Consider the following 13,629-nt stretch of genomic DNA (forward strand, 5'->3'; position numbering starts at 1 on the left):
AGAGCATGGTTATAAGACATAATGGAACAGAATCCTGAAGTGCGAGGAAAGAAACCGAAAGAGAAGCGTTGTTACCTGCATTGTGGCGAGTGGGTGATTGAGTGAATAAGTGTGTTGTTTTCTTTGGTTCTTTCGGTAAAGTCACGTAGAATGAGAATAAAATAATAAATTAATAAAATAACACGATAAAATTCTCACGATGTTTTGGCCACAACACAAGTGGCCTTCATCAGGTGAAGAGACGAGACTGTCTCGAGGACAGTGATGGAGCGAACACAGCCAAGCTCTGACCGCGACCTTTAAGCTGTGTGAAAAGAAACAGAGCGCCTTGACAAAGGAATTAGCATAAAAATTAGCATTTAATTGGTGGACTTAGCATGATGAACAGGGTAGAGGGGGTGAACATGTGCAGACAGGCGAGGGGGAGTTTACATATTGATGGTGTGAAAAGGGAATTTAAGCTGCTGCGAAAGTTTGGGATACCACTACTTGAAAAAATATACTGTACCATTGAAAATTAGTTTAATGTTTGGTTCGGATAATTTAGCATTGAAATAGCTGCGTGATTAGCTTGTGACTGGTCATAGAAATAGCTATGTTAAAGTCAAAGCCTACACATCCACAGAGGCACCTAGTACAAATCAAACAGGATAATTTAGCATTGAAATAGCTCAGTGATTAGCTTGTGACTGGTCACAGAAATGGCTATGTTAAAGTCAAAGCCTACACATCCACAGAGGCACCTAGTACATGGACGCCAAAGGGGCTGCAACAACTCGACTATCATATAATAAACCGATGTGAAAAAGCCTAAGTCTAAATTACATCAATATAATAAATGTACTCAATATATTCTTCAATAAGCTGAGCTATTAACAGTAACTGGGTATACACTACACTATATAATGGATACCATATAGTAAACCAATAAAAACTAAAATATAAACTACCTCAATGTTATCAATAAACTCTATATATTATCCACTCAGCTAAGCTACCAACAATAAGTCGTTATATATCACAATGCTATATGGCTAAAAAATGGGTGGATTCTTACCCTCAACTTTAGAACCACAGATAGCTACGAGCCCCGTTCAGACGGACGAGTTCATCCATGGTGGGAACGGAGGAGGGGGAGAGAGACAGCTGCGAGGCGCTGTTATACTCCATGTTGTAAACCATACCATTAACCCTGGTGTGAGAGGTATTAAGAGTCAATGCCAGCGAAAGAGCTGCGGTCTGAAGTTCATCGTAAAATACAATTAATTAAGAACGGAAATGGTTTAAAACATCTTTCCAATGGTTACTAAGCCAGAATCCATCTTCTCGGTTGAAATTGTCTCTGTGCTTGTATATGTGAATGGCCTCATGAACGAATCTCTCATGGTAGCCGGTTGGTTTGCAAAGAACCTCCGTCTTGGAGAAGTCAATGTCATGTGAGCCCACTGAATTATAACAGTGATCTGCCACGGCAGAGGAGTTCGTTCTACCGTGTTTCAAGTCTGCTTTATGTTCGCGGATGCGGTCTGAGATATGTCGTTTGGTTTCTCCAATGTAGCTACTACCACAGAGGCACTTTAGTTTGTAAACGCCCGGGTACTGTATGTCTGGAACAGCATCTTTTACAGATGGAACTAGATCACGGATTTTATGTACTGTGTTGAATCGGACCTGGATCTTGTATTTAGTCAGGATTTTGGAGATCTTTTTAGTGACCCCTGCAATGTAGGGTAAGGTGATGGTTTTGAGTGGCTCCACAAGAGGATCCTTCTTCATGACTGGAGTGATGGCTTTGCGGATTGTGTAGTCGGAGTAACCATTAGCCCTGAGAGCCTGGTGTACGTGCTTGAGTTCACTGGTAATGTGTTCCTGGTCGGAAATGCTTTGGGCTCTATGGTATAGAGTCTTGATGAGGGGAGTTCTTCTGGGATGGATGGTGGTGGGAATCCGGTTTCAAGTAAGCATCTGTATGGGTAGCTTTCCTGTAGACAGAGTGGCTCATTGAACCATCATGTCTTCTTTTAATTAAGACATCCAAAAAGGGTAGTTTGCCATCTTTTTCGACCTCCATGGTAAATCTGATGCCTGGGTGTATGGAATTGATGTGGTCGCGGAATTGGTCTAGAGCAGGCTGGCCATGCGGCCAGATGACAAAGGTGTCATCCACGTACCTCTTCCATAAGGTCGGGCGTAGAGTGGCAGTCTGGATGGTGTCAGTTTCAAATTTTTCTATGAATACGTTGGCTACAACCGGAGATAGGGGGGAGCCCATTGGGGTGCCCTCAGTTTGTTTGTAGAAAGTTCCATTCCAAGTGAAGTATGTGTTGGTTAAGCAATGTCTCACCAGGGGGGTACATCAGTATGCAGTCCTTAATGAACCAGGTCTTCAATGATAGCGATGGTGTCAGGTACCGGGACTTTGGTGAACAAGGACACCACATCAAAACTGACAAGCAGGTCGTCTGGGGACAGGGAAATGCCTTTGATTGTCGATACCAGGTGAGTAGAATTTAGTACCGCAGAGATGTTTTTTCCAGTGAAAGGTCGCAGTATATCAGCAAGAAAACGTGCCAGTTTATAGGTGGGGGAGTTGATAGTAGAGACGATGGGACGAAGGGGTGTATCTTCTTTGTGTATCTTTGGAAGGCCATATAATCTTGGTGGTCTGGCAGCAGAGGGTTTCAACGAGAACTGTTTGGTCTGATCAATTAATGCTGTTGAATCAGAGATGATTTTGTTCGTTTTGGTAACCTGGCTGTTGGTGGGATCTCTTTTTGATTTTTGTATAGCTGCCATCGTTGAGTAGTTCTTGAATTTTGTTGTTATATTCTGTTTTGTCCATGATGAGAGTGGCATTGCCCTTGTCGGCTGAGAGGACGACAATATCATCTCTCTTTTTTAATTGAGATAATTCAAAGCGTTCGTCTTTGCTGATGTTGCTGGGTGGCAACTTAGCGTTTTTGAGGGTTGCAGCGATTTCAGATCTTGCTACGTCTGCAGAGATGTGACTCAAGCCCTTGAGTGCAACGTCGACATGGGCAATGATATCTTTAACCGGTATGTGTCTCGGTGTGACAGCAAAGTTTAGACCTTTAGCTGAAACGGATTTCAGACCATCAGAAATGGAACTGTTACTGCGATTAATTACGACTTTGTTGACGTCTATCTTTTCGGTGTGTGGATCCGATTTTTTGTTGGAGAGGTGATTGAATTTGGAAATCAAATTGTCCCTACATTTGGTCGACATAGTGGCAGCCGAAGAGGTAGTCATATTGTCTACATGTTCCCAATCCGATGTAGACATTGTTGCTGTAAATGTTAAGTGTGATTTGTAGAGTGTCTTGTCTAACTGATCGAGTTCGGTGCGTGTAAGTCTGATTTTGTCCGAGATAAGAGCGAAGCTAGTTCTAGCTAGAATTCGTTTTGCATTTAAGTTTTCATTCAAGTTTCATTTATTTGGTATAGCCCTGTGAGCCATGCGGCTCTTAAGTCGGCTGCAACCGCAACAAACAAAATTTGAACACAGAACATCTTAAAGCAACAACGCGTAACAGAAACATCCTGGAATAAACCAGCAAATATTCCACGCAAAAAAACATGTTAAAACGCTGTGTGTTAAAATCAATGTGGTGCAAGCCAACAACAACAACCATGAGAAAATTTAGATTAACCATATGTTTTCGAATCACCAAAATAAAGCTGTAAAACAATGTAACAACAGTAATCATAGGAACTGTGAATTTAAATTTAACAATAAACGTTATACATAACACGTACGACAAAAAAACTGCAGCCATAGCTGGCAGCACGACACTCCCAGTGTATGATGTGTGAGTGAGTCAGCAGCAGAGTGAGTGAGTGTATGATGTGCGAGTCAGTGTATGATGTGCGAGTCAGCGTATGAAGAGTGAGTCAGCAGCAGCGTGAGTGAGTGTATGATGTGCGAGTCAGCGTATGAAGAGTGAGTTAGTGAATGATGTGTGAGCGAGTGTATGGTGTGTGAGCGAGTCAGTAGCAGTGTGAGTGAGTGTATGATGTGCGAGTCAGTGTATGATGTGCGAGTCAGCGTATGAAGAGTGAGTCAGTGAATGATGTGTGAGGGAGTATATGATGTGTGAGCGAGTCAGTGGCAGTGTGAGTGAGTGTATGATGTGAGTCAGCGCACGATGTGTTAGTCAGCGCATGATGAGTGAGTCAGTGTATGATGTGCGAGTGAGCCAGCAAACAATGAGTGAACCTGTGTATGATGAGTGAATGGGTCAGTGGTTGTGCGAGTGTATGATGTGTGAGTGAGTAAGCGCATGATGAGCGAGTCAGTGCATAATGTGTGAGTGAGTCAGTGCATGGTGTGTGAGTGAGTCAGTGCATGGTGTGTGAGTGAGTCAGTGCATAATGTGTGAGTGAGTCAGTGTATGGTGTGAGTGAGTCAGTGTATGATGTGTGAGTGAGTCAGTGCATGGTGTGAGTGAGTCAGTGCATAATGTGTGAGTGAGTCAGTGTATGATGTGTGAGTGAGTCAGTGTATGATGTGTGAGAAAGTCAGTGTCGGCTCCCTCTGCTTGCGCCGTCGTCCCACCCCCCCCTGACTCCGTTGGCCCCCCCCAGCTCCGTCACCCCTCCCCCGACTCCGTCGGCCCCCCCCTGGTTCCGTCAGCCCCCCCCAGCTCCGTCGCCCCCCCCCCAGCTCCGTCGGCCCCCCCGGCTCCGTCGCCCCCCCCCGACTCCGTTGGCCCCCCCTGGCTCCGTCGCCCCCCCCCAGCTCCGTCGGCCCCCCCTCCAGCTCTGTCACCCCCCCCCCCCAGCTCCGTCGCCCCCCCCAGCTCCGTCGGCCCCCCCCTGGCTCCGTCGCCCCCTCCCTGGCTCCGTCGCCCCTCCCTGGCTCCGTCGGCCCCCTCCCGGCTCTGTCGCCCCCCCCCCCCGACACCCTCGGCCCCCCCCAGCTCCGTCGCCCCTCCCTGGCTTCGTCGCCCCCCCCCGGCTCTGTCGCCCCCCCCCCCCGACACCGTCGCCCCCCCCCCGGCTCCGTCACCCCTCCCCCAGCTCCGTCGGCCCCCCCCCGGCTCCGTCGCCCCCCCCGGCTCCGTCGCCCCCCCCCCGACACCGTCGGCCCCGCCCCCACCTCCGTCGGCCCCCCCCTGGCTCCGTCGGCCCCGCCCCCACCTCCGTCGGCCCCCCCCTGGCTCTGTCGCCCCCCCCCAGCTCCGTCGGCCCCCTCCTGGCTCCGTCGGCCCCCCCCGGCTCCGTCGGCCCCCGACTCCGTCGGCCCCCCCCGGTTCCGTCAGCCCCCCCCAGCTCCGTCGCCCCCCCCCCCCCAGCTCCGTCGCCCCCCCCGGCTCCGTCGCCCCCCCCCGGCTCCGTCACCCCTCCCCCGACTCTGTCGGCCCCCCCCTGGTTCCGTCAGCCCCCCCCAGCTCCGTCGCCCCCCCCCCAGCTCCGTCGGCCCCCCCCGGCTCCGTCACCCCTCCCCCGACTCCGTCGGCCCCCCCCTGGTTCCGTCAGCCCCCCCCAGCTCCGTCGCCCCCCCCCCCAGCTCCGTCGGCCCCCCCCGGCTCCGTCGCCCCCCCCCCGACTCCGTTGGCCCCCCCTGGCTCCGTCGCCCCCCCCCAGCTCCATCGCCCCCCCCCGACTCAGTCGGCCCCCCCTGGCTCCGTCGGCCCCCCCCGGCTCCGTCGGCCCCCTCGGCCCCCTCGGCTCCGTCGGCCCCTTCCGTCGGCTCCCTCGGCCCCCTCACAAACGGCCCCGCCAGCCGCTGCTGGCCGCGCGCGCCTTAGGCGGCCATCTTGCGGGCTGCGCGGGCCTCTGGGCCGTGAAGCTGGCGAGGAATCCCGTGGCGGCGTTCTCGCCGTCCGTGCGCAGCAGCAGCGGCAGCAGCAGCGCGGGCCCCGTCGCGTGCACGCTGCCGGGCGGCGCCGCGCCGCAGTAGCGCGCCAGCCGCGGCGCCGCCGCCGTGCCGCCGTCGTGCAGCGTGAGGGCGTCGTAGCGGCACAGCGGCTCTCTGTAGGCCCCCCACACGTCTCGTAGGCCCCCCACACGTCTCGTAGGCCCCCCGCACGTCTTGAAGGCCCCCCACAGGTCCTGTAGGCCCCCCACACGTCCTGTATGCCCCCCACACGTCCTGTAGGCCCCCCGCACCTCTTGAAGGCCCAAACGTCCTGCACGAGACAGTAGTTGCAGCAGCAGAGGTTAGTGTAAATGCGGTTGGTATTACCTTAGAGTCGCGGAATCTCTTCAGAAAGGTGAGAGACTCGATTAGTTGAGCCTTCTTATCCCGGAGTCTGTTGAATGATCTTAAGGTTGTGTGGAATCCCTCCCCGTAGAGGCGGTTAAATTTCGATTTAAAGCTTTCGTGACTGCAAGGATTCATCTTCTTCTTTCGGTAAAGTCACGTAGAATGAGAATAAAATAATAAATTCCTTTGTCAAGGGGTGCCTCTGTGGATGTGTATGCTTTAACTTTAACATAGCCATTTCTGTGACCAATCACAAGCTAATCACTCAGCTATTTCAATGCTAAATTCTATGCTAATTCCTTTGTCAAGGCGCTTTGTTTCTTCTCACACAGCTTAAAGGTCGCGATCTGAGCATGGCTTTTTCGCTCCAGCGCTGTCCTCCAGACAGTCTCGTCCCTTCACCTGATGAAGGCCGCTTGTGTTGTGGCCGAAACGTTGTGAGAATTTTATTGTGTTATTTTATTTGCTCAATTTATTATTTTATTCTCATTCTACGTGACTTTACCGAAAGAACCAAAGAAGATGAACCCTTGCAGTCATGAAAGCTTTAAATCGAAATTTAAGTGTGTTGTTGTGTCCTATAGTACAGTGGTTCCACACAGTGCAGATGAGATGTAACAGTCCAGTAGAGAGTCCTCAACATGGGTGGTGGAATCCATGAGTGAAGTTCATGGCGACTGACCGCTGGTGAGCGAGTGACTATTCAACGGCTCAACAGACTCGATGACAAACGTTTCACAGAGAAGCGTTTGGTATTGTGCAGGGTGCGGCTAACGAGCAGTGGGTGTGTGGCGCGTGTAGTGTGGCGGAACACATCGACCTGACGTCGCCGCTGCAGGAGCCATTCTCGGAGCCGGTGTGCAACCCGGCCCTGCCGGCCAGCATGCACACGCTGGACCACCTGGCCGGCGTAGGCGCTCGCGGCTCCCTCATGTATGGAGGAGAGAAGCGTCTGCGAGGGGTAACCACACACGCGCATCCACAACATGAGCATTACTATGTAGGGAGGTTTACAGTGACTGTCCTTAGGATATACTCATCCCCACCATAATGTGGAATTTCCACGACTGGCTAAGGCCTATAAACAGGATATGCTAATTTGTGTAGGAAACCACTTTTATTTTGATGCATGAGAGCCATTTACAACCACCCGGGTACACAACCATACATGTTCTGCATTAGCAAAGGTTGTCAGTAGCCTCTGTAGTAAACTCAAATATCGGTCGTGTATTCTTCTGGCCACAGCGTCACCTAACACTGTTCCTCATCCATCAACCACATTTGGAAACTCATGGAGTTGAAATTTCCGAAAACAAACGGTATCTAGATCTTGGCGAGAAAGTCATCATGGCCAAACCCACTGATGCCACCAGCATCCGTATCAGACAGATGTACTCAAATGTCACAAATTAGCTTAAACACTATGATAGCTATCAAACACACGTGTTTGTAACAATTACATTGAGGCTTTACTGTGGAGTGGATAGACTGTGATGCTGTGATGTGTGGTGCTTTGCTGTGTTTCCCCCAGGAGCTGGAGAGACTGGCCAAGGCCTCATTAGGGGAACGACGTCTGGAGCACGTGGCCACCCGAATCGCCAGAGCGATGGAGAAGGTGTTCGAGGATCTCTTCATACTCAGAACACTATCTCAAACTTAACTTACAAGCCTTATAGACACTCTTTCCGGCCAAGTAGCTTACAATTGGAAGATTTAGAGTCAAAATATTGGTTGGTGGTTGACTCGGCCCATCATCACTCTGGCAAAGTAAATAGTGGTTGTCCTATGGACTCCCCCCTGCCATAAAACTAGGAATTCCTACCACTGGCTCAGGACTGCAAACAGGAACTGAACACTGCCTAAATGCTTATTTGAGTAGGAAATTACTCTGGCTTGCAAATCTGCATCACCCACACCCGCCAGGTGTCAGAGGTTCATATGATCCTTTGTAATCTTGGGTTTTATTCAGCCTTCGTTCTCGTTTTCTTCCCATGTCTCGCAACTCTACAGCGCCTGCGACGTCCTCACCCTAGCTGATGCAGACTAAAATCCATACCTTTGTCACAACCCAAATAGCCTTCTGGAATTCTGTCCTCTACCACCTCCCCACATCCCTTGTCCCCTAAATTCCTCATCTCCAAGCTCCAGATGATCCAAAATGCAGCTGCCAGGCTTCTCGTCCGCACCTGTAAATGAGACCACATCTCCCCAATATTCCAATCCCTCTACTGGCTGCCAATCCGAGATCAATTTAAGGTCGCATTCACAATTATCAAGATCCTCCATGGACCCCCTTCCCTCTCTACTCTACTCCCCTCTATGCATTCTCATACCTCTCCCCTCTCATCTCGCTCTACTCCCCTCCACTCACTGTGCTCAAACTCCCTTTATGTGCTCTCAACTCCAGCATTAAACACGAGAGAACTTGGTTCAATCTCGTGCGAGAGCTGAACACTTGTATGTGTGTATGTTGAACTTATTTCGCACCGTACATAGCCAACCGTGCTGTGTGCTGGCTATATGTTCTGCCCACAGAATGACACATCATGGGTGTTGGCCAACCTCGCTGCCCTCTACTGGAGGATCCAGGGCCAGGGGCGACGTGCGATCGATTGCCTGAGACATAGCCTGCACCACGCCCCTCACCACATGAAGGTGCCCGACACCGCCAGGGCTTCGCTGCACCTTCGTCACTGTGCACCATGTCTGGTGGTTGTTATGGGGTTTTTTCTATTTCAATGTTTCAGAGAAAATCGTTTGCGTTAGAGAAACATAGAATTTGCAAGGTAGTCCAGGGTGGCAAGTGACATACAATAAACACGTAATGATGCGTATACACACATACAAATATAAAGATTCCCCATTTAGCCTTGACCAAACTTTTGGGGCAAGTGCTATTATCGAGCACCTATGAAGGCCATCACTCGAGGGGGTGGGTGGCCAGCACCACACCCGGCTCCCTTTGTCTTGCGTGGCGATTTTTACACACCGCACTAGCTACTCATGTGAGGCTCAGTCAACCTAGGGGAGGTCCAGAACCTGTTCAGATCATCAGCACTGGTGTTGGCCTTGAATGGAAATCAAACTCTGGTCGCTGGGTTTGTAGCGCAGCGTGCTAAACACTATTACACCGTTCCCCCACCCACACATAGAAAACATACACATTTTAAATCTCTAACTTAACACACATGTATACACGCAGACCTCGCTTAGTGCTCAAGATGTGTTCCTGGAGAAGTGAGCGCAAATTGAATCAACACGAAAATGGGTCATTTTACTATTATATATGGAGATGCATTCCTGATGTTATTTCTTGTTTATGAGCAATACATGAGGGATTCATTGGGATATCGGTAAAAGTACTAATAAAAATACAGATGGTAAACATGATTTAATAAATAAAAGCGAATATTTTGTTATATCAATATTATGTACTATACTCACGAGTGCATTCTACCGACAACCCACAGCCACCTGATGCTCACCTGCCCTCAACCCGCCATATCACTTGGATTTTGACATCGAAAGTGATACTTTTCCTGACACTTTGGTCACATTTCCAGCACGAACACTTGCAGGCCTTTTTCCAGACATAATGGGTCTTAAAATGGTCACAAAAACAAACATAAATGAGGCAGAGACCAAGGTGGAGTAAACATACGTCAGTGGGCACGTGTTTTTTTAAATACTGGCGAGCGTTTCTCAGCTCGGAGCATTTCTTGCTCTCATTGGCTTTATGTTTCCTCGGCCAGTGCGGCATGTTCTGACTCAAAAGCGCTTCTAAGATTTTTGGATGTTCTTAATTTTTTTATTAAAAATGTCACCAGGACAAAGAGCACTATAATGAATCAGCATTCTACGGGGTAGTGCTTAGCAAGGTCTCCCTGTATACTGAAAATCACTCCCAAACTCATCAACATGTAGATAATTAATTATGCACTGGTTTATGTAGAATCTACTCTTGCTGCACCAGTTGCAGATGTGCCAGTTTGTTTGAATTAAAGTTGTAAATCAGTTAAATGTTGAGGTTGGTGGTGCATTTCGTGTGTCTTGAGAGATCATTCCATGTTGACACAGCTCTGTGAGGCAGAGTGTGCCTGTTGGGTTTGCCTGTTGGGAATAATCGTTGTCAAGTGGCTTGCGATGTTGACCTGCCTATCCGGCGCGTGCGTTGTAGGACGTGGCTCTGGTTAGTCTCGCGAACGTGCTCCTACAGGCCAGGCTGGGGAAGGAGGCTCAGGTCGTGGCTGGCATGGCAGTGCACATCTCTCCCAGAAACCCTACCGCACACTGCACGCTGGGCAATGCCTACCTCGCCATGGTGAGCACCGTGCCACTGCTCGCACCTAATTCACATCGCAACAGAAGCCAAGTGAGTAGTAGAGTTAGCAGCTCGCAATCAGAAGGTTGTGAGAAAATCCTGTTGACTCCGGAGCATTGACCCAGGGTTGATGAAATTCATATCACTGTGTGAGGAAATCCGTCCCGTGACAAACTCACCCCTGCGATAAAAATGTTGGATTTCCACTGCTGGCTCAGGGCTGTAAATAAGAGTTGAGTCTTGATGAGGGAATTCTTCTGGGATGGATGGTGGTGAGAATCCGGTTTCAGGTAAGCAATACATATGGGTAGCTTTCCTGTAGACAGAGTGGCTCATTGAACCATCAGGTCTATTTTTTATTAGGACATCAAGCACGTACACCAAGCTCTTAAGGCTAATGGTTACTCCGACTACACAATCCGCAAAGCTATCACTCCAACCATGAAGAAGGACCCTCTTGAGGAGCCTTTCAAAACCATCATTTTACCCTACATTGCGGGGATCACAAAAAAGATCTCCAAAATCTTGAATAAACACAAGATCCAGGTCCGATTCAACACATTACATAAAATCCGTGATCTGGTTCCGTTTGTAAAAGATTTGATTCCGGACATACAGTACCCTGGCGTCTACAAACTAAGTTGCCTCTGTGGTAGTAGTTACATTGGAGAAACCAAACGACATGTCTCGGACCGCATTCGTGAACACAAAGCAGACCTAAAACACGGTAGGACCAACACCTCGGCCGTAGCAGATCACTGTTATAATTCAGTAGGCTCACATGACATTGACTTCTCCAATACAGAGGTTCTTTGCAAGCTATCTGGCTACCATGAGAGATTCGTTCATGAGGCTATCCACATATACAAACACAGAGACAATTTAAACCGAGATGGATTCTGGCTTAGCAATCATTGGAAGGATTTGATAAACCATTTCGGGTCTTAATTGATTGTTCACGCTTACGGTGGCTTTCAGACTGCATTCATTATTTGCGTCTCCCCCCAACTTTTTCCGAACATAGATGGACTCGTCCATCTGAACTGTCAAATTGCTCTCCGTGATGCTAACGTTAAAAATAACCGCCACTTTTTTCAAATTTTCTTGCTGTGGTTTTCACACCTGATGATGATTGCTTGTGTTGCAGTCGAAACGTCGTGATAATTTTATTTTTTATATTTGTATTATTTTATTGTTTCCCTTCTATGTGACTTTACCGAAAGAACCAAGAATATGAATCCCTGCAGTCACGAAAGCTTTAAATAAAAATAATAACAATAATAACAATATCACGACGTTTCGATCGCAACACAAGCAATCGTCATCAGGTGAAAAATATAGCGAGAGAGCTGCTGAGAATATATGGTGGGAGCGCTGCTCAGGCAGGTAGTTATAAACGTTTGAGATGGGTGTAGCCCAAGGGTCAGTGGGCGGGGCTCGAGATGAAATTTGCATGTAAATTGCAGATCAGAGATATCTTGACAAACGAAGCTGTGGGTGTGGCCATTGTATTGTGAGAGATTAGCATGTCATTGTAAGAAATTTGCTTGTCAATATAAGACATTTTATTGTAAATGTAAGCTCGGCGAGAGCTCGGAAAGAGCCATCGCCACATGGAGGTGGAAAAGAATGGCAAGCCGCCATTAATTGCTTGTGTTGTGATCGAAACGTCGTGATATTGTTATAATTTTTTATTATTTGTTCTATCTACGTGGCTTTACCAAAAGACCCAAATAATATTGATTTTATGCATTTTTTTACATTCCAGTTTCTGTGGTGTTAGTTTTCAATTATTAGGATATGTTTTGCCATTGTTAAGTAATAATTGTCCATAGGATTCTGCCGTGGTGCAACGGTTGGGCCAAACACTGGACTTGCGATCCAGATGTCGCCAGTTCGACTCGATCTCCGTGCGTAACAGTTGAAATGGGGGCAATTTTCTTAAATGCCCCCACCTCTGTCCATCTAACAATACAAATGGGTACTCATTCGACTGGCAGGTTACATGTGGTGGGGTAAAGTGTGGGTATGCCCGCCTCTTCCCGCCTGGCCAGCGTGGTCTTTCTGCCAGCAGTGATATGCATGATGAACAAAATGCAGGGCTGGATCTTTAATGTTTTAACTACAATGGGCACCGGCATGGTTGTGTGTGCATAGGAGGACAGACAAAAGGCCCTGCAGTGCTACGGATCAGCACTGGCCCTACAGCCAGAATACCCTACCGCCCTGGAGCGTCTGCGAGCTGTGCAATGCAACATCCTTGTCTATGAAAACCAGTAGGCTTGTGACCTCACCTGGGATGGGCACTTACCTGTGATCTCACCTCAGAGGGCCATTCACCCATGTTCTCACCTGTGAGGGCCACTCACCTATGTTCTCTCCTTTGCCCTCAACTGGTATTGGAATCAAATGTGGAGAGTTTGAAACTGCACAACATGGCGTCTTGGGTTTTTTTGTCAAATTTGTGTCCAAAATTTAAACATAATCAGATGTGTATTAATCGTATGGTAATTACATTAGAAGATGAAATCCCTCTACACACTTGACACATGCCCTGTATGGACAGATGTTGGCTGCACATGCAGCAGAGCATGTGGTATCGATCCCTGCGTGTCTTGACGTGGGTGATCGGCAATGCCTGTGGTGAGTCGAGGCAAAATTCAAACCTCACAGGGTGATCATTTTCAGTTTTTATTTGAGCAGAAAATGGCCAATTCTTTAAAAAATATGAATTTAATCTAAACGCCGTGAGGTTTATGTTCCTTGTCAATTATAAACCATCGTGAGGTTCACAAGAATGCAGATGGTTGCATATTTTACAACACTTGTGGGGAGCTTGGTGAATCTCAATATTGAGAATATTTGTGGTACTCAGTGTCCTTCAGACCTTGTATTTGTACCACGTGGAGATTAAACACTTTGACTGATTCAGCTGATTTCTCATTGTGGATGTGTGGGAATGCGCCATGCACGACAGGAAAATCCTCATACTCTGCACGAGGCTTGCCGAGTTCTGATACTAGTGTTGCCACGTGTGGCGAGAAATCCCAGCTGCCCTTGGGCCACTGAGGGGACGATG

General features: G+C 48.6%; 1 protein-coding gene across 1 annotated transcript in view; it reads left to right on the forward strand.

Annotated features, from left to right (window-relative positions):
• Positions 1 to 13,481, forward strand: part of TTC17 (tetratricopeptide repeat domain 17) — a 52,218-nt gene extending 38,737 nt beyond the window's left edge. Inside the window, exons 22-26 of the mRNA XM_032960222.2 lie at positions 7,031 to 7,190; positions 7,761 to 7,844; positions 8,765 to 8,884; positions 10,407 to 10,550; positions 12,708 to 13,481. Coding sequence (XP_032816113.1) covers positions 7,031 to 7,190; positions 7,761 to 7,844; positions 8,765 to 8,884; positions 10,407 to 10,550; positions 12,708 to 12,830 — 631 coding nt within the window. The 3' untranslated portion in view covers positions 12,831 to 13,481. The remainder of the gene's footprint in view (positions 1 to 7,030; positions 7,191 to 7,760; positions 7,845 to 8,764; positions 8,885 to 10,406; positions 10,551 to 12,707) is intronic.
• The last annotated feature ends 148 nt before the right edge of the window (positions 13,482 to 13,629 follow it).

Source organism: Petromyzon marinus, chromosome 24 (genome assembly GCF_048934315.1).
Source record: "Petromyzon marinus isolate PM22_M1 ecotype Great Lakes invasive population chromosome 24, UKy_Petmar_22M1.pri1.0, whole genome shotgun sequence".
NCBI lineage: Eukaryota > Metazoa > Chordata > Hyperoartia > Petromyzontiformes > Petromyzontidae > Petromyzon > Petromyzon marinus.